The 26,088-nt window shown below is 45.8% G+C and overlaps 1 protein-coding gene across 2 annotated transcripts in view; it reads left to right on the top strand.

The window, feature by feature from the left end:
* The window catches only part of CCDC112 (coiled-coil domain containing 112), a 212,106-nt gene that overhangs the window by 42,440 nt on the left and 143,578 nt on the right, over positions 1-26,088 (top strand). Inside the window, exons 1-2 of one of the 2 annotated variants that reach the window (XM_069226499.1) lie at positions 10,783-11,099; positions 23,123-23,244. In XM_069226499.1, the coding sequence (XP_069082600.1) occupies positions 10,870-11,099; positions 23,123-23,244 (352 nt within the window). In that variant the 5' untranslated portion in view covers positions 10,783-10,869. Of the gene's footprint in view, positions 1-10,782; positions 11,100-23,122; positions 23,245-26,088 lie in introns of those variants that run through there. The other variant, XM_069226498.1, reaches the window with a different exon arrangement.

Here is a 26,088-nt window from a genome sequence, read left to right as displayed (position 1 = left end):
ACTCTGACCTAAATTAGCCAGCATGTTTGAATTGGTAAATTAGGGCTTTTTTCCAGAAAGCTCCTTCTGTTTTTTAAGGTCTAAAAGACCCAGTGTGACAGCGAGAGAGTGGAGTGGCCTCAATCAGGATTCTCGACGTTGGATGCCTGATATTTGTCCCGTGAGGGTGGTTATCTCTTAGTCTTTTGCAGTCAAAAGGGGTCATCGTCTTCCTGGCATGAGAAAGATGAAAAGCTTTGCAGGCCCTACAGTGATGAATTTTTACTTCATTATTTGCTTTGCATAATGTAATATAACTACATATATTTGCTGTGTACATTGCAGTTGAGAATAATTTTGGTATATTTTCATTTCATTGTTGTGACTATTTTTAAACGTGTGCTTTTAACATGCTAACCTCCTTTTTAGAACCTTGTGGTGAAATAATAATAAATATCTTCATTGAACTGAGAAGTGCATTCCAGAGATTTGTCAGCTCAGTCATTAGTGAAAGCAAAACATGGACACAACTTATGAAATTCTGTCATCTTGCATGTGGTGGAATTTAGGGACTGTGGACGGGGTAATACCCACTCCCCACTGGAAGTGGTCATCTAGTAGGTGTAATGACCCCGAGGGTAAGTAGGCCATTGGCTACTACCATTCACTCCCTTAACTCTCCTTAAATTGAGTATTTAGGGGACCTCCGGATACCAGATCCTCAGATCTTCGTTGGACACAAAAGGAAAGGTGGACCAGAGGTCTGCTGAACCCGAGAACCGAGGAGCACAACAGACTTGGTGCCAAATCTGCCTGCTGACCCTCGAGAAGCAACTGACTGGTGCTGCCGGTGCAGCCTCCAAAAAACTGGGAGAGCCGCCAGTGCTCTGCAAATAATGGAGAAGAACTCTCTTGAAGTAGGGGAGCTGCTCCCCTGCATCGGCAGGCACCCAAGAAAAGATCACAAGGACCGGGACCACCAAAAACCTGATGCCGGACATCACCACTGCACCTGAGCTGCCTAGTCCGAGCTGAAGTGGGCCAACTGTATCAGTCTGGTCCCCAGGCCCTCCAGAGATGATGCCCGCCCAAGCTTGTCCTCTGTGGATTTTCTAGCGGCATCTGCAGCCAGATTCTGCAGACCTCACTTCACCGCGACCGCCTCTGGTGACTGTAAGCCCGACTGTCCAAACCACCTCTGCACCTGTATGCCCCGGACCGAGGAGATGAGGACCACTGGTGTCCCAATGTCTCCCAGGCTTGTGAGACCCAAACCCACCTATTGGCCTGGCCGACTGGCCCCCAGTTCTTTCCTGAAACCTGTTTCTGAGGGGCCCCCCTTCTACCGCAACCACCTCTGGTAACCATAAACCCAACGGTCCAAACCACTTATGCACCCAGACGTCCTGGACCTATATGCAGTGCTCATTCTTCCTCTGTAGGATAACATTACTGCATCTGAAAAATGCACTATCTACTTCTAAAAACTCTAAAAATACTTAACTCAAAAAGCACTCATCTGACTCTGGTGATCTCGGTATCAAAGTTCACATAAAAGTATGTGTTATTTTTATAAATTAGTATCGGATTTCTTTATTGAGTGTGGGTCTCACTTACTGCATGAGTGTGTGTCTTACATGCTTAGCACTACCCTCTGATATGCCTAACTGCTCGATCACACTACCCAAAAAGAGGGCATTTGGGATGTCATTTGTGCCTCTGTGATACCTCTGGGGATTGCTTAGACTCTTTGCACAGTGTACTTCATTTTGGTCCACTATATAAAGAGGCAGATTCCTACATCCGCTCTGTACTTGATTGGTGTAACTTATTACCAATATACCTTTAGTACCAAGTAAATGTTTTCCATTGTATAACACTGCCTGTATTTCCCTGTATAACTTTAGCATATATATACTGACTGTGCCAGGTGGGCAGCTAACCAGTATAACTCTGTATGTGGTAGACGCATTCTTCCTCCTGTGATCGTTTGGTGTGCAATTTGGATGACGTAAGCCTCAGTTTACATCCACACCAAACAAACATCTTGATGGTATTGTCTAGCTCCCTCAGCATAGGTAGTGGTATTCTTAATGATATTACAAAAATGTAATCACACCTTGGTGTCCCATTAATTTAATCACTAGATTTTACTTCATATGGACAGTTGCATTATTGATCAATTACCAAATGCAGCTTAACCCTAGCTAGTACGAGAATAATATTATCTTTCACCATAATGTTAAGGCCTTAACTTAAGTAGACACCAATATATAAGACCTGTTTGCAGCCACTTAATTAATGAGTTTCATATGGAGGCTGTAGTTATATCTGAAGTCATTAATAACAGCTTTCATTTGGACCAAATAGCCTTGCAACCTGAACATTTGGGAAAGCAGTAAATCACCAGCACCAGTAGCGGTATTAAATCAAGTGGAGCCAAAAGGGTTGCTAAAATATTGTGTGCATTAAGTGATGCTTTATGTTACCCTGTGGTGATGTTCATACCTTCTACTTTCTGATCCTTATAAATGACGATAGTCAGGGGCCAATCACCACCAGAAACAGTAAAGGCGAAAGAGGGCAGCATTGTCTAGTGCCTCGTCTAATGTCAAAATAGGGTGAGGAGAAGCCCCCACAACTCGCCGAGGGTCTGGGTTGATATAGAGCCAGTGGACCTTCTCAATGAAAGGACTTTTCTCAAACCCATTCTATCCATTATTCTAAACAAATATAACCATTCCACTCAGCCAAGTGGCTTTTTAGCATCTAGCGATATCAGAACTTTTTCATCATTACCATTTTACCTCCTATATTAAGTGGGAGAGTGTGCTCTAACAATTCACTGATGAGCATTCTGGCACAAATCCAACCTGTGTTAGAACAGTGATTGTGTGAAACCTTTAAGCATATTGGCTAACGTCTTTAACAAAATCTTCATGTCAGATTTAATGAGAGCTATTGTCCTGTAATTGGTACTCTGCAGTAAGTCTCCATCTTGTTTCAGTATTAACTAAATGATAGCCCTGTTAAACTCTCTATGAAGCCTTGTCAGATGCTTCTCAGAATATTTTGCATAGCAAATGTACTATTAGAAGTTTAATTTGTATATAGCTCTCCATTTGAGTATCCTAGTCTGGCATATAATCTTGCCTAAGAATGATGAAAGTAACCATAACCAAATATGCAAGAGCCCTCCTCCCCGCCCCCCAACAAACTCCATATATGTATATGAAAAGCTCCATTCTCCTCAACATAAAGAGTAGCAACATGCAGTACCTTGGAATTAGATTCATATACTTTCATAGCAGTTCTAATAAATACATATGACTCAGAAGACAAGGTTGTGGTAAGGTATGCAGCAAAACATAGGGCCCTAGTACCTATAGGGCCTATTCTGATACAGCATCATATCAATTTTTAGTCACCAATCTGGAATTAGCCCTCAAAGGAATACGTATTTTAGTCAGGTATCTCTTCCATTTGGACAGTTTTACCAGATTACTTTTTTTGTCTCTGTCATCTCGGTCTTTATTCTTACAAGTTGTTTGATTAGCAACTTTCAGTAAGTCTTCATTTGTACTTTTTCAGTGGTGTGTGTATCTGATCCATCCAGTGCTCCTGGAAGTCTCTCTAAGGCGTCAGATTGTCTTACTCCATGTCAGCATCATAGCCAGTTCCAGAAGTCCATAACAATTTTTTCTCTTACATAGTCGAGGTCTGGGGGCTAATAACACAATCCTCTTTAAGTTAGTATCATATGAAAAATCACATGATGTTAATGATAGGGGTGGGGTCATGATGCAAGAAGCAGGCTAGAAGTGTGCGAGGTGCAACTAATTCATTAGGGAAGCGTTAAGAGTTCACATTCTGTGGAGCTTGGAGTGTTAGTGGGGGTAAAAGTTTACTTTCAAAAGGTGTTGAAGAAATTAAGAGAGGAAGACTGACCTATCACCCCTTCAAATATCTCCAGTACGCCTGGGTTCCGAACATTATCTATGTGACTCCTATCTTCCAGATCCGTTCTCTTTTGATTTAATGGGTAGGGGCCAAATGTATGAAACTGTTTGGCGGTCGCAAACGGTCCGGTTTGCAGATTCCGACTGTTTGTGACTGCTAAAAAGCCATTTGGAATGTACAAACCCTATTTTGCAATTCAGGAACCTAATACCGAATCACAACATGGGTTTACAATTCAGTATTCGAAAGGGGCGTGTTAAGGGCATCCCTTCCTAATAGCGACTTGCAGTGGGATGTAAGGATGTTTTGCGACTAAAATGCGGTTGCAAAACAGTATACCATAAAATTCATGTTAGTGGTAACCCATTCGCAAATGGGAAGGGGTCCACCTGGGACCCATTTGCGAATGTGGGTGAAAACATTTAGGAGCAGACAGTGATCCCACGGACCTCTACTGAATCTTAAAAAAAGAAAAGAAAACTTTTCAGTTATCTTTTGTTTTACTTTAAGGAAAACGGGCTAACGGGCTGCATTAAAAAATTCTCTATTTAAAATCAAGCACGTGCATGGTGGTCTGCTGACCCCAGCTGGCCACCATCCCTGTGAATTTTGGCCATTCCCAGTGGGTCGCAAATTGCGACCTACATCATGAATATTGAGGAGGTAGGTCCACCTGCAACCCACTGGAAATTCCCTAAATGTGTCCGAGACATATTAGTACATCGCTATTTGCAATTTCCTAATTGTGGACTGCATTTTGGAGTCTGTATGATCAAGCCTTTGTTGGAATGAAGAAATATCCGCTTGCAGTGATTGCATGCCAGATGCAGATTTTCTTATTGCTGTATCCACATTCCTTTTAAACATTTTAATGTCTGCTTATTCCTGTAGTAGAATGTTCATTGCTGCCGAGTATAGGGGGACCTTTCCTCCATGTCCTTTGGATGTGTTTGCAGCTTTAGAGATACTTGTGACCATTTATGAGAAAAATAACTGGGGTAGTCTTTGGTTTAGACTAATACAGATATGAAATGTCTGACTTCCCTTTGCATTGCTGCAGGGGTGGCATTTGTGGACCCAGGGTGTCACCAGATGTAGAAGCAAGAGAAAGTCACCATTAGTAAGTAATCAAAAGTTAAATGCAAGCAAATCCCGGTAGAGTATGCTATTCTTAAATCATTCCTGCTTTCCCTCGATAAGTAATACAGTCTTGTGACTCCTACCTGTATTCAATAGTAAAGTAGCAAGCAAATCGCCAACTTCAAAACGGCAACACTAAAATAAAGCAGTATTAATGGAAACTCTGTCAATTTCAGATTAACACAACTGCAGCCGACTAACAAGGAGTCATACATGGGTAAAGGCTTCACCACCAAAGACTGTCGCCATTCACACTCCACCACGGGCCTCTTTCTCTGTTCATGTATATTGCAATAGGTCGTGCCATGGACAGTCACACACCTTCTGCATGAGGTATACTGTCGATGTCAGCACTTCTGACCACCAGAGGCGTTATCACACGTACCACCATCTCCCGGTGTCACCACCCTGCTCCCTCACTGCTCGCTGCCCATTAGCTGCCAGGCGTGTCTCTTGCCACTGTCCTCAGCAGTCTCTCTGCCGTAGTCCCCCAATGCTGCCTCTTTGTAAAACTGCCTGTCACAGCTTCCCACCATCCTCTCATGGGGTGCAAGTGGCTGTTCTAACACCAACGGACTCACTTTATCAGTGGCCCCCCTCCAAACCCACCCGTTTCACAGCATCTAGGCACCCAGCCCAGGTCTCTTACTGGTCATGTCAAGACATCACAAGCATTTTCTCAGTCAGAATATGCGTCCCAAGGCAATGCCGTAGCAACCCTGGGAACTTAGTAGTATTTAATTGAATTTCAGTTGTTAACACAATACTAGTTGTGATTTAGGGAGACACAATATTGTTTATAACAAATGTCACTGATATAATAAAATATGCTGAGATTTATGCAGGCCGTTGCACTCTGAACTTCCGCACATCTCTAGTTTACCTTCTCTGATGTCATGTGAGTGGATCCATTTAAAACCCCTGAATGTCTGATATTTCCATACTCAGAAGACCCAGGGGAACACTAATGTGAGTAAGATCTTGACAGGGATATGTTCTGCTTGAGGAAGACTAAAGGAATTTACCATGTTTTGGGAATGATTACATAAAATCTGACAAATGTCATGTTAGACATGTAGTTCCAGCCGACCTACTGGGACGAGGGATGTCTGGCACCCAGTGACAGAGAGCTTAGGAGGTGTAGATGTTGAAAATATATGGTTGTGGTAGGTTTTCTTACTTTCAGAAGGTGATGCCTCTGATGAAAACATAGACTTTAGTTGCTTTTGAAATTGCCCAAATGTACTGCAGCCTGTTCACCTGAAGGCATTCCAAACCCACTGAAAACCCATGCATCTGCTAATCCCACACTGAAGAAACTTCTGAGAACACAGCGGTGGACGAATCCTTGGCAGTTATATGTTCATTTGAGAGGAAGTCTGGAGGGTTGTAACTTGTTTGAGGGAACAGTTGCTGAACATCTGACAAATGTCATGTTCAAAACCTTCTCCTGCCAGCCAGCTAAGGCAAAGGAGACCTGGTTTGTACCTTTGATTGTACAGATTTAGACATACTTTGTACATACTTTTCCCATAGCCGTGGGTTTCACGTCTGGCATCAAATGATTCTGACACAATTAAGTGATCTACAGAAGTATTTCATAACTGATTTTGTAGATCATGCCCTTTAGAATAAGCCATGTGGAGATGGATTTTCAAGATTTTAATCAACATTTCCTTGGTTAGCATCCCATTTGAGGAATGCTACAAAATATTACATTAAGCAGATTTGTTAAAAAATGAAAATCTACATTTTTCGTTAAGTCTCCAAGATGCAATGCGAAATTGATTCAGTGATTGCTCTAATACATAGCCATGAATGTGCATAATTTGTATAGGTGCATAAAGGCCAAAGAGGGTTTGAACTATCTAACATCAATGATTTTTTAAAGAAAAAAAAAGCTGGGGGCATTGGCGCATGCTGATACTTTTGCAGTGAAAAAGTTAAGCTTTTGAAAGTGAAACTTAGTGATTCAGTAGTGAAGTTCAGCTAGGTCTATAAAACAGGACTGACGGGAAGGACCACGGTTTCAAAGATGTCAAAGTTAAACTGAGAGTTTAAATTCTTATTAGAATAAGTTACCTCTCTTGCTTTGATTTGATGATGATACTTTAGTCACATCAGCCTTGCAATTCTATCATTGTCATCTTGCTTTACTTTCACTCAGTACGGAAACTTTTCAGTAGCCACCATGATATTAGTGGCCACTTACGAGAGTTCATGCCATGGAGTGTGGATTTTCTGTTTCATAGATGCTGCAACCGTTTGCACTCAACATGATTCAATCTGTTGTCAGTGGCTCCAAGATAAACTGCGGGTCTGCTAACCCACTGTTGATTTTACAATAAAAACCACTTAGAAAAAGGTGAGGTGGACTTAAAACCATACTGATTATTGAAACATTTTACCCATCCTAATTATAGCTGTATGGGCTTCTGCTTCAACAGAATCGAACTGGGAAACTCGGGCACAGAAGATGTGCGTAGAACACTCATTGTATTTATTGTAACATTTGTTATTACTATGTGTAGGAAAGGACAACCTCTTTTTGTATTATCACTTAGCAAGTATTTGGACTGATGCTTCTGTTATTTTGACTCCATAGTGCACTTTGTCATGTTCTCCAGGCTCCAGTGCATGTGCTCTGATCCCCAAAGTATGTTTTTATTGTCTAAAAACTGATTGGCTATTTAACTTACCTATCAGTCCCTACCTACTATATAGTACAAGAGGTATCAGGGCTAGTAATTGATATGGCACTAGTGGGCTGCAGCACTTAATTGTGCCACCAGTACAGTAAAAGTGGTGAAAAAGTCAAACAAGACCTGCCACTGCAGCCTAGTCAGAGACCGTTAAAATTACCATCTCAACATGGCAAAATAAACCCTTTTGCTAGGTCAAATTCTTCCTTTTTAACATTAATAATCCAACTATTTGGAAGGCCTTGGTGGTTCACCAGGCACGGTGCTTAGTGTTAAAAAGAGGTGCATTTTCCTTTTGTGTTTAACATGACCTGACAGTGAAAACACAAAATTGCTGTTTTTACTAAAGCATGTGTTCCCATGGGCTAACATGGAGTTTGACTAGCCACTGCGCTAAGAGCTAACTTCGTTTGGGGCCACCAAATATAATATTCCAAGATATCAAATTAATTTTTACTCATGACTCATTGCTGGGATGAGATTTAAAGTAACTTTTAATAGAAAGATGACTTTACAAAGTCAGCACTCTTTTGCCCAAACCTCCGGTAGCCTTTCCTATCTATCTGCTTTTGCACTGGAGCACCTGATAGGAGATCTGAAGTGCTCCAAGGAACAGGGAACAAAGAGAATTGTTGGCGGGAGGAGGTGTGACCTCTGCCAGCAGGATGACTACCAGGCAGGGCTAACGATGGCCCAGCTTCAAAGAGGCTACCACCTCATTGAATCAAATGTTGATCACACTTTGCCTTCCCACTCCTTTGTGGAGTAGACAGGCTACCATCTCCTCCAGAAGGGGAAAACCTGTTGCAAAACTGGTATTCAAGGAGGAGCGACACATTATGCTGGGCATGCCCCAGGGGTGTGCTCATGGCTCCTCACAGGTGAAGAAGGCTTGTGCTATCCTGGATTCAGGTAGATAGGAGTATCATAGGATTGTTTGGTGGCCAAACCTCCAAGAAGTGATATAAAGTGGGAAGGGTTGCCTTGTGGGAACTATTACCCTATTGGCTACTGAGTCCTCCCCTCACACAAACTCGCAAATGACATAAAAGTGGCAACCCAGACCCACAGTCCCCAGATCACTACTGGACTGAAAGAAGGCAGAAGAAGGACCGCCCTTCAGTTCCCTGGACCCAGCAAAGAGAGGCTCCACCAAAGACTGACCTGCACCTGCTGCACCCAAGGGACCTGCAAGAAGGGCTCCACCTATGCCATGCCTGAAGAAGTGACTCAAAGGGCTAGATGGCTAGCCTCCTGTTAAGCTTAAGGATCACCAAAAGCTAAGGAACTCTGCAGTTCTTGAGAACCCAGCTGCCCAGGAACACCTGCCTGCAACTGGACATCAACGTGCCTGTTGGGCAACCGAGCCCTGGCCTTCCTGGGATGTGTCCCCAAGTCAGTGGGACTCCTAACCGGAGTCCTGAGGAAAAGACGACCCCTGAAGTTCATGGACACCAGGTTCGCCCTAAGAAATCTCACTGCATCCCTTTGATGTCTTCATCATCCTGCACCCCAAGCATCAGGACCTCTTCCTGGCTGGATCGCTTAAAAGGGGAAAAAGACACTGAGGACCCTAAGACAGCTGGATGTGACAAATAACTGTTCCTCCTGACTGAACCCCTCTCCATTGTGACCCGTCCAAGTTAAGAGAAGGTCCCGCACTAGCTAGTTGACTAATAACTGCTCAACCAATTACAGCAATTTGTTGTATCATTACAAAATAATTTACTGACCTTTAAAAAATCATATCTTTGGTTTCCCTCAGTAGTTTCTGTCATTTTGGTGTCTACTTGAAGATAAAAATACAATCCATTTGTATAAACGATTGTCAGGTTATTACTCCTTAACTGTTTTGGTACTTCTAAATACTTTACATTTGTTTGTTTGATTGAACCTGAGGGCTCTATGTCACAGCAACCCAGGTCTGAGCTAAGGGTTTCGTTAGAGAGCCTAACTGGACCTGATAGAGATTGTGATATTACATGGTGAGATCTTACAACCACACCACATCACATACTAGTCTGCTTTCCTACCCTATCCCTATGTTGGAGGCTGAAGTGCCTACCCACATGAGTTGCAGGCTACACTGTGCAGGGGATTTGGTTAGGGGGGTGTTTTTTTTTTTAGTCTCTAATGGAAGTGTTTTTGTGTTGTGCATTATGACCACTGAAGTGTGACTATTCTGTTATGTGAGGCAGTACCAGGCAGTATAATGGGTGAAGGTATGTGGGAGATAGACATGAAAATTATAAGGACTAAGCAGCTTAACCACAAGGGCAGCAGGATGCTGTGCACCTGTACACGATAAGGGTAGGGGTCTGAGAGAAGGTACAATAATCTATATAGTAACAAACGTCAGGCAGAGATAGTGACAAATGAGTAAAAGGATACCAAAAGGGCAAATGGAAATAAGTAACAAAAACAGTAGCCATGCACCATTTTATTTGATTTGTTTTTTACTGTCTACTGCCGAGCAAATACACCCTATGAAGAAGGAAGGCTATAGAAGAAGATTCAAGTCTGGTAACTGAGCAGAAACTACCCAAGCTTTTAAAAAAACTAGATTCCACATACTCCTGCTAGGCTGAAGGAAGCCAAGATTTGAGCAGGGGTTCATTGCTGAAGCTCCTTTCGGGCTCTCACTAACAGTGGCGGTTTCTGCACGAGGGCGTCGGGGCTCCGCCCTCGTAAACATGACAAAACAAAAAAAGGTGAAAACAAACTCCCTCCCTAAAACAAATGCACACACCTCTTTCTTGCTTGGGGCTGGGGCCTGGCTCGGGGCTACTGGGTCACGTGAGATTAGACTGGCAGGATCAGGCCAGGCCCTCCCCTGACTGAGTCTATGTTTGCCGGGCTGATAAGCTCACAGCCTGAGGCCTGTGAGGTCATTAGCTCGGCAAAGACATAGTTCAGAGGACCAGTCTCCACCCCCTAATGACGTGTGGATAAACTTAGCCCCGGGCGCTTCAGGCTGAAGCCCTGTAGCGCTAGGGGCTTCACGTCAGTCAGGGTAGTGGAGGATGGTCACCCCAACCTTTCCCAATTCATCACAGAGGGTGGGTCTAGCCCTGTGACAAGTTGGGAAATGGTGGGCGGGGCTTCAGGCAGGAAGGCAGCAACTCCAGCAAGCTCAAAATCGAGTCTGCGCACTGCGCAGTTTATGTACGGTCAGCAAACACAAGGTGTTTGCTTCCCGCGCCTCCTGCTCCTGAGCAGCCCGCACCAGCAGCAGCAGCTCAGACCCAGAGGAGCCCGTGGGGGCAGAAGAAGACGCCGCATCGCCGCAAAAGACAGGGCTGTCTCTGTCTTCAGTAGGTGAGTGACTCACCCATCATTTAACTTTTCTCATACTGTATGAGGGAAGAATTTTGATGAACTGGTAAAAGTACTGATTTCGTAAAAAAGCAGGGTTTCTAATGTGGGTGTGATCTCGTGGCACGGTTACACCTTTCACTGGCAGTGAGCCCGACGTTTCCGCAGCTGGCAGACAATCAGGGTCGGTATTGGCAGCATGGATTCTGCAGCTTTGGCCTTCCCCACCCCCCACCACCAGCAGCGACCAAAATATTTTCCCTGATGAACACAAGCACCCTTGTGCTTTGGCCCGCTTACTAGACTTTAGATATGAAGATGGGCGTGCGCCCACACTTCTTTAAACATTTCAAAACAACGTCTATAAAAGCCAAAATCATTCATTTTGTATAATTAAAACTTTTGTCGACAAATACTACAGCAGTCAGTTCACTCGTGCTTCCTCGGCCAGTGTTATTCACTCACTACTTTGCGACGATCATGCCCAGAGTTTTTCTATTCCATATCAAGAGCAATAAAAGGAATGCTGCGCAGAAGCCACAAGTGGTTTCCAAATTGTAAATACTATTCTTGTTTCACACATTCATGTGCAGGGATTTAAAAGTCACTGACACCATTTTCTGTAACGTGTGTGTAAGTTGTCTCTCTCTCTCTGTTCGCCTGTTTGTCACCCCGCTGGCTCTTTCTCTCTCTCACTCTGTCTCCGCCCATTCTCTTCCTCTGTCTCTCTCTCTCTTCCTCTCTCTCTCTCTCTTCCTCTCTCTCTCTGCCTCTCCCTCTTCTGTGTCTCTCACTCACTCTGTCCCTGCCCTTTCTTCTCCTCCGTCTCTCTCTCTGCCTCTCCCTCTCTCATTCTGTTAGTCTCTCTCACTCACTCTCTGTATGTCTCATTTCTCTCAGCCCTTTCTCTCCTCCTCTCTTTAACTCTGTATTTCACCTCTTTAAGCCCTTTCTCGCTCTCTTTCTCTCCCGTCTGCCCCATCTATCTCTCCGTTCCCCTCTTTGTCACCCCGCTCATTCTTCACCTCTCTCTGTCTCTCCTTTCTTTCTCTCCTTCCTCCGCACTTCTGTTGCTCACTCTCTCTCTCTCCTACATTCTCTCTCTCTCTCACCCTGTCGCTTTGGTTTACGCTCTCTTTGCCTCTTGTTCCTGGGTTATACATTGTCACACCAAATTCACACTCTAATAACCACAAATCACCTGCTGTCTGTGTGCATTTACGGCTGCCACTGGAAAAGACATGGACATGGAGCTAAAGAGTAGATAGAACAAATCAGGAATCAATACCTCAGAAATAGTACCAGCAAAACAAAAGAGTGTATACAAAATACAAAAGCACATTATATTATATTAGTAGCATAACTGAAGCACTCGTCCACTAGAACAGTGTTCCAACAGAAGCAATGTCGTTTTCCACTTGGTTGGTGGGAGGGGATAGCTGGGAGGTGAGGGTGGGCTGAGAGTAGGGGGAATGGAAGCCATGGCGAACAACGCAGATGTTTCCAAGATAGATGACACACACCTAGGTCACAAAGAAAAAACATCCGAAAAGGATAACGGAATTGGTGCAACAAGAATGAATATACAAAAAATCACCACTCAAACATACAGGTGCAGCGCCTAAGATCACAGAGCTGAGAGCTGGGCACTATATATGTAAGAAAAGAGGCAGAGATTTTTGCACCGAACCATGGATGGGAGGAGGGTGGGCAGAGAAGCCAAGGAGGCTGCTGCGAGCCGCAGTTACTAGTACAGTCACGTTTTTTCTATTAAGGTTTTCTCTTTAAACAACCTCAGGCCTCTTCCTGTTCAATCCAGCCTTTAATCAGACTTCCCAGCACAGGAATTGTTTCGCTTTGCATTCGCTGCATATAATGGTTGGGCGCACAGACTTTCAGAAATTCTGCTTTTTGAGCAGGGCGATTAATTATCCGGCCTTGTTGCATGATCCCCCCTGTTTTTTGGTGGCCAAACAGCAGTCCGTTTTTAGGACTTAATTTGCCTTTCATTTTTCGCGTGCTCTACTGCTCTTTTTCGATTCCTTCTTGGCCAAGCCCAGGGCCCTTTTGAGAGGTTTGCAATCGTGTAATCTCCCTGTGCATAAAAAGAAAATTACTGGAATGTGACCTTGTTGGTGTAATCTGGCGCTCATGTAAAGTGCTCTAATGCTGTCGGCCCTATCTCGCGCAGCCGTATATAAAACTGCAAAAACAGCAAAATGCGGCATGTACTTATAATGTTACAGGTACAATCTGTCAAATAAAACATCAGTGAGAAAGGAATAGGGAGATGCATACATGTCAAATTAAGCCAAAATTAAGATTTGCCTGGCTATTAGTATGTTGAGTTGAGGAAAGAAATCATACCTCATAAATCAGAAGTACCTGTCAGTGTCACTGGGTTAAAATTAACAAAGGTAGATTTGGTGGTCTAGTGGCTGACTTGTCGACTTTTGAGTCAGAAGAATCTTACTTCTAAAGGTATATCAATAAAGAAATCTGTGAGGTACTAGAATTGTTATCTCACACTCTGTGATGAACTTGTATGGTAATATTAAATAAGCAGCTACCTATGTTGTTATCACATGAAATCCCTTTATTGATGTCATAACTACACTTTCCCAATTGCTTTTTATTAACCTCCTTGCTTTCTCAAATTTGATTGAAAATGCACCATTTGCCCACTCTTTTTTCAAATATTCTTGGTGGAGAACCCCCCTCGAAACACCTTTATGTTAGTCAGGCTGGCTCGCTACGCTCGCTCGTCACAGTGCACTCACCAGCAACTTTTACGCCCCACCACTTTTAAATGTCACCAGCCGCCACTGCTCACTAAGGCTCTTGAGGGCAGACGAGTACTAGTCTGGCAAGTCCGAGTTACGTCATAGTTCAGACTTCAGCTAGAGGGGCACTCTGCACATGTAAGGGTGAGAGACCAAGAGCAAATCTGCTTACCTTGTGTTACCCTGCTGTTATTAGCCCTTTGTGTTTGTACTGTGCCTTTCGTGGATCCCAGAGACCCTTGTTCTTTTTAGCTTACATATTCAGGCATCCTGCTGACTTTTAAGAATCTCCTCACATGTCAACTTCTATTTTCATTATTAGCAGTGAATGACATTTCAGGATAAGAAAGAGACAAGGTAGTGAAAGGAAACTCACACTTCTATTGGTTGAGCTAGGGAAGCAGTATGGCACCAATTCAGTTGATCTATTTTGTTTATTCTTATCCCAGCTCTTGTCTGACCTGTGAGCTTTGTGAAAAACATATTTAGGTATCAGTCATAGTTGAACCTTTTTTTTGGCAAATTTCAGTTAACCATTTCACTATCAACATAATTTATCAGTATTTAAACCCCTAATCTGTCAATGAAATGCTGCCATCCTTTTATCCAGAACCAGGACAATAAGTTACTGTAGGAAGCTGGCCCTTTATGTTGGATGTGAATACCATGTAAAGGGTCCAGGGGTTCCCCAGCAAGTTTACAGAGTTTGCTATGCAATCCCAAAGTGCTCTATTTAGGGGTAGTGTGGTCGAGCAGCCTTAGCCCTAACACAGAGGATTGCAAGACATCTACAGATACACAGCATAGTTAATAAATGAGACACATGACTCAAGAAGGAGATCCACAACAATTTATAAAAATGGCAGGTCTCTTTATATATGTTGAGGCATCACAGAAAAACCGTTCAGGTAAGTACATTTATAAATAGGAGGAAAACAAGTTTTGCAAACAGGTAGAGTACAGCAACTTACAAGACCAATCTCTTAGGGTTAACGGGAGTAGTGGGCGAGGTCCAAGGCAGTATCCACAGTACACCCTCAGCAGCATGGGGATGGCGGGGAGCAGAGTGCAAGACCGCATCGGGTGCTCAATGAATTCCTATAGAGATCAGTCACTGTGAAAAGAGTATGCAGGCTAGGACTGGGCATCTCGTTTGGATGAGCCACCGAGTGGGCTCAAGTTTTTCGACACTCAAGGATGTAGGGACACTAGGGGTCCTCTTCTCCTCTGTCAGGGTTGTTCAAGTGCAAAGGGTTCTAGTACTGTCGGGTGTCCGTGCACTGGTGGCGGTCACGGTGGAGGGGGCATACAGAGCAGGCTGCAGGCATGGACTGGGGAACCAGTCCAAGTGTACCAAAAAGTGAACTCAAGTCTCACAAGCCTGAGGGAACTAGAGACACCAGTGGCCCTCTTCTCCTCAGTCCAAGTGCAGAGGTGCAGTGGCCAATCGGGGTTGCAGTCACCGAAGGCAGATGGGCTTGGGGGGGCAGCACAAATACGCTGCAGGCGTCGGTGTGATGGTCACAGTGGGGAAACCCACGATGGACTTTCTTTCTGGAGAGGATGGGGATCATGCTGGCACCGTTGGCCCACTTCAACACAGGCTGGTGGACTCTGGTGCAGTGGTGCTGTCCGGCGGCGGTTTTGGCGGTCCTGAGTCCTCTTGAGTGCCTGTAAGGATGCAGGGAAACATATCTGCTACTCCAAAGGAGTTCCTTGTGTGGGGGTGAAAGCTGGCAGTCTTTCCTCGCTTTTGGAAGTATCAGCAGCTGGAGGACAAGTTGTCTTTCTCACAATTGTCTGAGCCCACAGGCAGGCTGGCAGGTTGGCGTCAAGCCCATCACAGATCTTCAGTTCTTGCCTTTTGCGTTTCTGTAGTGTTCTTCTTCAGGTCAGCAGAGATCTGCTTCTTTGGTGCCACTGGCTCCCCTAAATACTGAATTTAGGGGTGTGTAGGGTAGTAGCCAGTGGGCTATTGACCCTTGGGGTCATTACACCTCCTATTTGACCACTTCCTATGGGAAGCGGGCATAACCCTGTCCCAGAATTCCTAAGTATGTTGTTGCCAAGATGGCTTCTTCTGAAAAATCGTGTCCACCGCACAGTAGCCCACCTTAGGAGTGGTACTAGCCTGGAGGCGGCCATCTACCTGACTAGCTAATTTTCCCGCCTGTCCAGGTGCCAGATGGGCACTGGACAGGGGGGGGGGGGTGGCTTCCTATCCTGTGAGGGGAGCCAGATTCGCATATGAAAGGTGGCAGTCCTTTGAGGCTTGGCACCTTAGAAAGGCTACGCAGCAGGTCATCCTGTGGGGTGGAGGGGGTGGTGGGGGGGGCTTTTGTTCTGGCCCTTCCAAGAGAAGAAGACTCTACCCCTAGGGGTCCAGAATGGTGTCTCAGGTGGCAGGCTGGCAGAAACTGTCAGCATGCACACCAGAAGCTGGTAGGGTTTCAGGGGGTACCTCTAATGTGGCCTGTGGGTGCATGTATTGGTAAATCCAACACTGGAATCAGTGTGGGTTCACCAGTGTGGGTTCAAATATCCCCCCCTCCCCAGCTCTTCTCACTATACCTGTTGTCCCCCCCCTCGCGCTTTCCCGCCGCGACCTCCTGCACGCCCCCGCCCCCCAGCTCCCATTCGCCCCCACCTGACCCCTCCCCCCCTCCTACCTCATATGGCGGCCGCTGCGCGACAGTGGTAGCGACCCTTGACCCAAGGGTAGGTCGCTCCCCCTGCCTCTGCAGCTCCTCCAGGTTCCTGAGTTCCTGAGACCCACCTCGCAGTAAGTACCCCACCCCCCCCCCACATCCCCCCTCCCAGCCCCTCGCTCTGCCCCGCGCTACTCACCCTCTCTCCTGCTTCTTTTCTTCTTTTCTTCTTCTCTGTTCTTCTGTTCTTCCTCCTCGCTCCTCGTCTGTAATCTTCTTCTGTACTCTTCTTTCCCCCGTCTTCACTCTTCTTCTCTTCTTCCTCATCTTCTTCTGTGGTCTTCTGCCCTCTGTTCTTCGTTTTTCTGTATCTTCTTCTGTGTTCTTCCTTTCTTCTCTCCTTCCGGTCTTCTGTTCTTCTTGTCTTCGGCTCTTCTGCCTCCTCCGTCCTCTTCTCCCCGCGCCTGCCCTCCTGCTCCTGCCTCATCCCCCTCCCCCACTCGCATCCCCCTCTCTATCTCTCCTATCTAACCCGTTCACTATCTACCTCCCTCACTCCTCCTATCTACCTATCTCTCTATCTCTCTATCCCACTATCTAACTCCCTCACTCTCACTCTCCACCTCCTCCTATCTTCCTATCTCTCTATCTATTTCCCTATCTATCGATTTCCCTATCTATTTTCTCTATCTATTTCTCTATCTCTCCCCCCCTCCCTCACCCCCTCTATTACCTATCTTCCTATCCTCTCACTCTACCTCTCACCCTCACCCACCTCTACAACCCCCCCTCCCCTATCTTCTCAACCCTACTCCTATCTTTCTCCCTTATCTCCTAAACCTCCTAACACTCACCCCCCCTCCACCCTTAAACCCCCCTCCCTCATCTCTTCTCACTCTACCTGTCCCCCCCCTCCCTCGCGCTTTCCCGCCGCGACCTCCTGCACGCCCCCGCCCCCCAGCTCCCATTCGCCCCCCACCTGACCCCTCCCCCCCCCCCCTCCTACCTCATATGGCGGCCGCTGCGCGACCGCGCCACTCCGGCGCGCCAGAGGCATGCCCGGCCCGCGCCCAGCGCCACGACCCCTGGTCCCCAGCTCTCCCAAGCCCCACTGTCCCGCTACGACCCCACCACCCTCCACGCCCTCAACCCAGGACGCTCCAACACCTGCTTCCAAGCTCACCCCAAACGCACCCATGGACCCTTCGCCTGCAACTCCTGCAAACGCACCTTCCACCACGCAACAACCACGACCACAAGCCCACGCGCCATCAACCACCTCAAGTGCATCCTAGTCCACGCTCGCTCCGTCCACAAACACGCCATTGAACTCTGGGACCTCCTGGACTCCATAGCACCGGATGTCGCCTTCATCACAGAGACCTGGATGAACGCCTCCTCGGCCCCTGACATCGCCACTGCCATCCCCGAAGGCTACAAGATCTTCAGAAAAGACCGCACCAACCAGGTAGGAGGAGGTATCGGCATCGTCTTCAAAGACTCCATCAGCGTCACCACCTCCACCGAAGACACCCCTCTCGCCGCTGAACACCTGCATTTTCAGATTCGCAGCGATTCGAGGACCACCCTCAGAGGATCCCTCCTCTACCGTCCTCCCGGGCCCACGCGCCCCTTTCAGCGACGCCATTGCCGACTTCATCTCCCCGCACGCCCTCGCCTCGCCGGACTACATCCTCCTAGGTGACCTCAACTTCCATCTGGAACAAAACAACGACCCCAACACCACCACCTTGCTCGACAACCTCGCCAACCTCGGCCTCAAACAACTGGTGAACACCGCCACCCACATCGCCGGACACACGCTTGACCCCATCTTCTCCGCCAGCAAACACGTCTTCTTCAGCCACGCCTCCGCCCTACACTGGACCGACCACAGCTGCGTCCACTTCACATTCCGACGCGAGACCCGCCACCTCCGCACCCAACCCATCCCTCGTCAACAGTGGAACAAGATCCCCGAAGAGCAACTCTTCTCCGCACTCGCCGCCAACCAACCCACTCTCACCACCGACCCCAACGACGCAGCCCTCAACCTCACAAACTGGATCTCCAACGGCGCAGACATCCTTGCTCCCCTCAAACGCACGCATCGACAGACCAACACCAAAAAACCTCTCTGGTTCTCTGACACCCTCAAAGAATCAAAGAAAACTTGTCGCGCCCTTGAGAAAGCCTGGCGCAAGGACCGCACCGCTGACAACATGACCGCCCTCAAGAACGCTACCCGCGAACACCACCACCTGATCCGTGCTGCCAAAAGGAACTTTTTCACCGACAGACTGGACAAAAACAGACACAACAGCAGAGAACTCTTCAGCATCGTCAAGGAGTTCTCCAACCCCAACGCCGTCACGCCCTCACAGGATCTGTGCGAATCCCTCGCACTTTCTTCCATCGCAAGATTAGCGACCTCCACGACAGCTTTGGACACCAGACCCAACCATACACCACCGAACCGGCATCCACGGCCATCACCCTCAACAACTGGTTCCACATCATCACGGAAGAAACCAAATCCATCATGAACTCTATCCACTCCGGCGCCCCTTCGGACCCCTGCCCGCACTTCATCTTTAACAAAGCTGACGACATCATCGCCCTGCACCTCCAGACAGTCATCAACTCTTATTTTTCTTCTGCTACCTTCCCCGAATGCTGGAAACACGCCGAAGTCAACGCCCTACTAAAGAAACCTACGGCTGACCCGAGCGACCTAAAAAACTTCCGCCCCATCTCTCTTCTGCCTTTCCCAGCCAAAGTAATAGAGAAGACCTTCAACAAACAGCTGACCACCTTCCTGGAAGACAACAACCTGCTCGACCCCTCACAAACCGGATTCCGAACCAACCACAGCACTGAAACCGCCCTCATCTCAGTCACTGACGACATCAGAACCCTGATGGACAACGGTGAAACAGTCGCCCTCATTCTGCTCGACCTCTCGGCTGCCTTTGACACCGTCTGTCACCGCACCCTAATCACCCGCCTCCGCTCCACCGGGTTCCAAGGCCAGGCCCTGGACTGGATCGCCTCCTTCCTCTCAAACCGTTCCCAAAGAGTTTACCTCCCTCCGTTTCGCTCAGAACCCACCAAGATCATCTGCGGCGTACCCCAAGGCTCATCACTCAGCCCGACACTCTTCAATGTCTACATGAGCCCCCTCGCCAACATCGTACGCAAGCACAACATCATCATCACCTCCTACGCCGACGACACCCAACTTATACTCTCCCTCACCAAGGACCCCGCCAGCGCCAAGACCAACCTACAAGAGGGTATGAAGGACGTCGCAGATTGGATGAGGCTCAGCCGCCTAAAGCTGAACTCTGAAAAAACGGAAGTCCTCATCCTCGGCAACACCCCGTTCGCCTGGGACGACTCCTGGTGGCCCACGACCCTCAGCACCGCACCGACCCCCACAGACCACGCCCGCAACCTCGGCTTCATCTTGGACCCTCTTCTCACCATGACCAAGCAAGTCAACGCCGTGTCCTCCGCCTGCTTCCTCACCCTCTGCATGCTCCGCAAGATCTTCCGCTGGATCCCCGCCGACACCAAAAAAAACGTGACCCATGCCCTCGTCACGAGCCGCCTGGACTACGGCAACACCCTCTACGCCCGGACCACAGCCAAACTCCAAAATCGCCTGCAACGCATTCAAAACGCCTCGGCCCGCCTCATCCTCGACATACCCCGCAGCAGCCACATCTCCGCACACCTGAGACACCTGCATTGGCTCCCTGTCAGCAAAAGGATCACCTTCCGACTTCTCACCCGCGCACACAAAGCCCTCTACGACAAGGGACCGGAATACCTCAACAGACGCCTCAGCTTCTACGTCCCCACCCGCCTCCTCCGCTCCTCTGGCCTCGCACTCGCTGCTGTCCCTCGCATCCGCCGCTCCACGGCGGGTGGGAGATCTTTCTCCTTCCTGGCGGCCAAGACCTGGAACTCCCTCCCCACCAGCCTCAGGACCACCCAGGACCACTCCGCTTTCCGGAGACTCCTAAAGACCTGGCTGTTAGAACAGCAATAACCCCCCCTTTTTCCCCTAGCGCCTTGAGACCCGCACGGGTGAGTAGCGCACTTTATAAATGTTAATGATTTGATTTGATTATTTTCAGTGAAGCCATCCTGTAGCTGGGGAATTCAGTGTTCAGCATAGTAATTTAAAATGGCTTCCCTTGTCACCTACTATGTCTGAGTATTGACAGAAACATAGCAGGGGCATATCTGCTCATGTAGATATGCCCTCACATGTAGTATTTTCACTTTTGTCTGCACCAAGACACGGGGCCTGCAGTGGCAGCCTGTCCTGTGCTTTGTGAGGGGTCCCTTAGGGTGGCACAATTTGTGTTGCAGCCATTGGGGGCCCTTTTTAATATCCCAGGTGCTAGGTATCACGGGTACCATTTACTAGGGACTTGCAGAGGGTGCTAAAGGTTTGGCCAGTTGGGAAAGAGAGCTCGCACTGGGGCCCTGATCAGCAGAAACCCCGTGCACTTTTAGTCGAAAGCTCATGAGATACCAGGCAAAAAGTGGGGGATAATCATGTCAAAAAGATGCACTTTCCTACAGTTACTAATCATTTCTTGTTCTGGTGTGACACCTGCCAGTGTTTTCCCGTTCTGGCAGTGTTTTTATTCCACACTCTAGCATCTTAAGCTTAACAATCCTATTTCACTTCTTTTCAATTCAGTTCATTGCGAGGATCAGTGGTAAAACATGAAAAGAGCGCAGCTCTGGTGCTCAAATATAACAAAGTATTCTGTGAATCATGTAATCCTTTTGCCAACATTTTTATTGCAGTAATTGTATTTAAAGTATTTGAGTTCACATGACAGTCTCTCAGTCTTCCATACAGGCACTCCGACTGATTACTGCCATGTCAAGAGTATGAAGCTATATCGTAATGAATTTACAATGCAATGCCCTCAAAAAGCAGTTAATCGGTCAGTCCCAACACTCATCCTTGTCGACAAGTGCCTGTGTGTATTTTGTTTGACTGCATGTGCATATCTGTGCATCTGAGTATTTACTGTTTGCAAATGGGTACATGTATCCACTTTGTGGATCTAGAGAGAACACACATCAACATAAGGTAAATTTAACAAAGAACGTGTACATAAAATAAGTCATATTTGTTGGCTTTGGCGGTGGTGGTTCAACTCAAACTTAAGTAAGACTGCTGCTTCAATACTTAAAACAAAAATAATTCCTTAAGGGAAACAATATAAATAGAAGCTTTAGTGACTCGATATACATTCAGCTTTGTCAACAAATAAGCATTCATTCAAATGTACACTTTGCAGGGGGAATGCCGAGAGTGCGGTCAGGCTTGGAAATTTCCCTGAGTGAGTCTGTAATCTGGAAGTTTATCCATAATTTTGCTAAACATTACTATTCAGACTCGGTTTCCAGAATGGAAACAATAGTTGATCAAGCTGTCCTGAAAAATCATTTTGTAAGAGTTCTTCCTACATACCATTTGAGCATAGAGACTGCTTTTTCAGTTGAGGATGAGCACCGTACGCTGACTGATGGTCTTATTTAGTGTTTGGTGGATGTAGACATCTGCCAACAAGTGACGGATGGCCCATTCACCATATTTAGTATGCATAGAGGTCCTACACCATCTGAATACGGCAGACAGATATCCACCAAACTAATGTAGTAACACACTATATATATGTGAGTTTCTCAGGAATTTTGGGAACTTTAATACTTCTGGCTATGATCATGATGCATCAATGTCTGGCCAAAGCATTGTAGACTGCAATGTGAGACAGGACATTTGATGCTCTGAAGAAGCAGTCAGTGTAAAGTTCTTTGCACCTGTTAATCACCAGGTTTGGTAAACTCTGCACCTTTTGTAATTCCAATACCTTTGCAAATGTGTTTGCACAGGTACCAGAAAATGTTTATGCATGTATCACAAAATAACAAGGTACTCATAATTGAGGCTTTATTGTCATGGCTTGCTTTGAAGCTCATACTTACATGCCAGGCATTCTACTGTGTTCCTTCCTGTTCTTATTGTATCGTTATCTTGCAGAGGGGTAACATGCAGAAACAGATCTTATTTTATCATAATTCTTCCTCTACCCATATTGTTCCATGTTTTGGAGAGATTTCTCCCTTGGCTAGCTTTGTGATAATTGTTTTACATCTTTTACACTGTTCTGATACACTGAATGTAAAATGCAGAAATAGGTATGCCAAGGTGTCGTGTGATGATTGTGAAGTAACATTGGAGCAGTTTGCAGCAGTATTTGACTGTGTCTAGGTGCTAGCACTGATGTGTCCTTACTGTTGGCATGGTTCGCATAGCAGGAATGTTTACAAGGAAATATTTTGGTAAGGGAATCTGTGAAGTTTGCTAGATGTTTCCTCTACCTTGAATGTGTTTTTTCCTTTTCTTCTAAAAAAGACAAAAGATGTTCATTGTCTTACACAAAACAGGCATTTCTAGAGGCTGAAAATGCTCATATGATACTTGTCAATTATGTACAACTGCTGACAAGAACTTAGGTTTTCTTGGTTACATATTAATCATATCTCATTTTCTTCTCAGAATTTCCAATCTTGAAAAAGACAAAAATGGCCATCTATACAGCAAGAAAAGTGATTTCAGGACTGAGTATAGCACACTGGAAGAACTGGAGCATAAATTATTTAACAGTAGGAAAGCAGAAAGTATGTTTTTTTTTCTTTTTTCCAAATGATGATTTTTAACCTATCCTGATTATGTTGGGCCATATGTAACCATTGTCATTTTGATGGGGCATGTATGGATAACCTGAGTGTAACTTAGTGTTTAATATGATTACAGTCACACAAAACCTGTGTATGTTCACTTTCCCTAGGCCCAAGAGTGAAACTTTCATGGTTGATGACTTGGTCACAACATCTTTAAGCCACATTAATAATGCTCCTCAGAGTAAGTGATACTGCACCACCATCCTCTCCTCAGTTTCCTCCATAGACAGCACACACAGCTGTAGGTTGCCCTTAACGACTTTATCCTGCTGCACCATAATACTATGATACATCAGGATTCCAAACCTCTTTTTTTAAGGTTTACTGCACCCTGCTGTAAACAAGTTTAGTAGTAGGGCCCCCGGAATAACCAGAACTATGGGGTGTCATTTACATGCTGCTATATTACTGCACCTTACTGAGTTTCATACCTCACAATGGATGGGGGATAATACTGCAGTACCATTTGTTCACTCGTTCAGAGGTGTGGAGCCTTTGTATGGTATGATTGACGACAGTCATAGGCAAGGTGTCCTGTTTGGGTCAACAGACAAACATGTCTGTAATTACTGTTAAATAAAGTAATCTTTTTTTTTTTTTAAATGTAATATTAAGCACAACTTTTTTAGGAGTAGGCAGTGGTCCGATTGTCAACATTCTCATTTCCCTTGGGACCCATTCCCATTTCCTAGTATCTCACCTTCAGTTTTGAATTTGTGGTAAACTATTAATGTTTTGCAACCAATTTCAGTCTCAGAATAATAATACATACCTCAAGGAGTTGGTATTTGGAAGAGACACCCTTAAAATACCCTTTCTAATTAGCTATTCCTTAATATTTACTTAACCAATTCAGCGATTAAGAAAACCTTTCTCGAATTGTTAATTGTGTTTAGTACATTACAAAAAGTGTTCCAGCGGTTACCGAATCTGAGGGTATATCGAAACTGTTAGCACACTTTGCACACCAGGATCACGGAACCCATCTGCCTTTGCCAGGAACTGAATGTATCAGTAGTCAGGAAGAAGCAGGCTATTTGAATCTGAGGCACCAGTTCCTCCTGACATGGACAGCAGGGACAAAGATTCTAATCGTAGGAAGGTTTTCAGCACTGCTCCTACAGCCTTTAATGTAGCTAGCACAACAGATGTTCTGAGAATACATGACAAAGTAACTAGGTATTCCTTACAAAGCTTCCCATTCCAGAGAATGAAACCTAGACTTTATTGAGATGTTGCAAGAAAGATACCTGTTTCTGTCCATATCGGTGCCTCTCTAGAGTCTTCAGACATGGCTGTCTCCAAATTCTCTCATGTAATATCACTGAGAAAGGCTTCCTGGCTCTTCCTAACATCACTATAGCCAGAGGCTCAGCTCAAAATAATGAATGTTCCTTTCCCTGACCCAGTTTTGTTTGGTCCTCATAACAATGATGAAGTGCAAGGTATGAAAACTGAAACTGAAATATGTTGGAATTGAGGAGAATAATGCATTTTTCAAGTCTCAAAACTATCACTGAGACATCCGAGACCACTCAAGGCAAAGTGACCAATCCTCCTGTTTGCCTTATCAACACCAACCACGGTGTCAGCAGATATCCTCTTACCAGAGCAGAACACCTAGAGACAGGGGACAAGTAGAAGTAAAAGTCTTCCTCTTTTGGAAAAGCTCCATTCCATGCCAGACACTGACTGCTTCACTTCCACTCCTCTGTGCACCACTCTTGGGGGAGAAGTGCCTCAAAACATCTGAAAGAGCAGCAGGCCATCACCAATGATTAATGGGTTTTTAACATCATATAATAAGATTTGGCTTCAAATCGTCCTTACCATCTATTTCTCTGAAACTTTCACGAAAACACCAACTGTGATTCTTAAGGATGGAGGCTGAGAAGTTATTGCAAAAGTGAGCAGTAGAGTCTGTATCGTCTTCTCAAAGAGGAAAAAGTGTCCATTCAAAATATTTTTGCCATGCAAAAGCTGCCTCAAACAGGAATTTAAACTGATATTAGACTGCAGTCTGACCAACTGGTCCATCAGGAAGGAAAAGCTTAGAATGCTAGGCCTTCCTCAGCTTTTTTAAAGATCGAGAAATGTGACTGGATGTGTGCAGTCGATTTACAAGATGTTTACTTTCAAGTACTATATTGACAAAACACAGAAAATTCCTAAGGTTCATAGTAGGAATAACAAACTATCAATACTCTGTTCTTCCTGCAGGTCTAAAATCAGTCCTTCTGACTTACTGCAAATGCTTGGCAGTAGTGGCAGTCGTCCTTTACAGGCAGACAATTCATGTTTACTGCTAAGGCAACAACTGATCAATAGAAATCCTCTCAGCAGAAAAACCTGTCCAAGACTTCAACACAATAGCATCTAATCATCACCATCGGGCTTCCAGATAAATCCTCAGACTTCTACATCCGTGCTTGTCCAGAAGCTAACTTTACTGGGGCATCTTTGAACACAGACTATCGAGAGGTGCTTCCTTTCAGGGACAAAGTATCTTCCATCTCTGAGGCATATTGTTTAATTCAGATAACCATATCCTCAACAGATCATCAGATGGCCTCCGTTCTAGGTGCAGTGGACACTTACATTGTATCAAATACAGTGCTCCACATGGGACTGGAACAGGAATATCTTGGATATCAGTCATTGCAATGGTGAGACATTTTGGAACACAAACTTATCCTTTACCTTTCAGCAAGGAAGTCTTTTGCATGGTGATGCGAGAAGTCCAATCTGTTGAAGGAGTCCCAGTTCATCACAACCTTCCAA

This window comes from Pleurodeles waltl, chromosome 1_1, assembly GCF_031143425.1.
Source record: "Pleurodeles waltl isolate 20211129_DDA chromosome 1_1, aPleWal1.hap1.20221129, whole genome shotgun sequence".
In the NCBI taxonomy this organism is placed as follows: Eukaryota; Metazoa; Chordata; class Amphibia; order Caudata; family Salamandridae; genus Pleurodeles; species Pleurodeles waltl.
The sequence above is the reverse complement of the archived record's forward strand: the minus strand, read 5'-3'. Positions and strand labels throughout refer to the sequence as shown.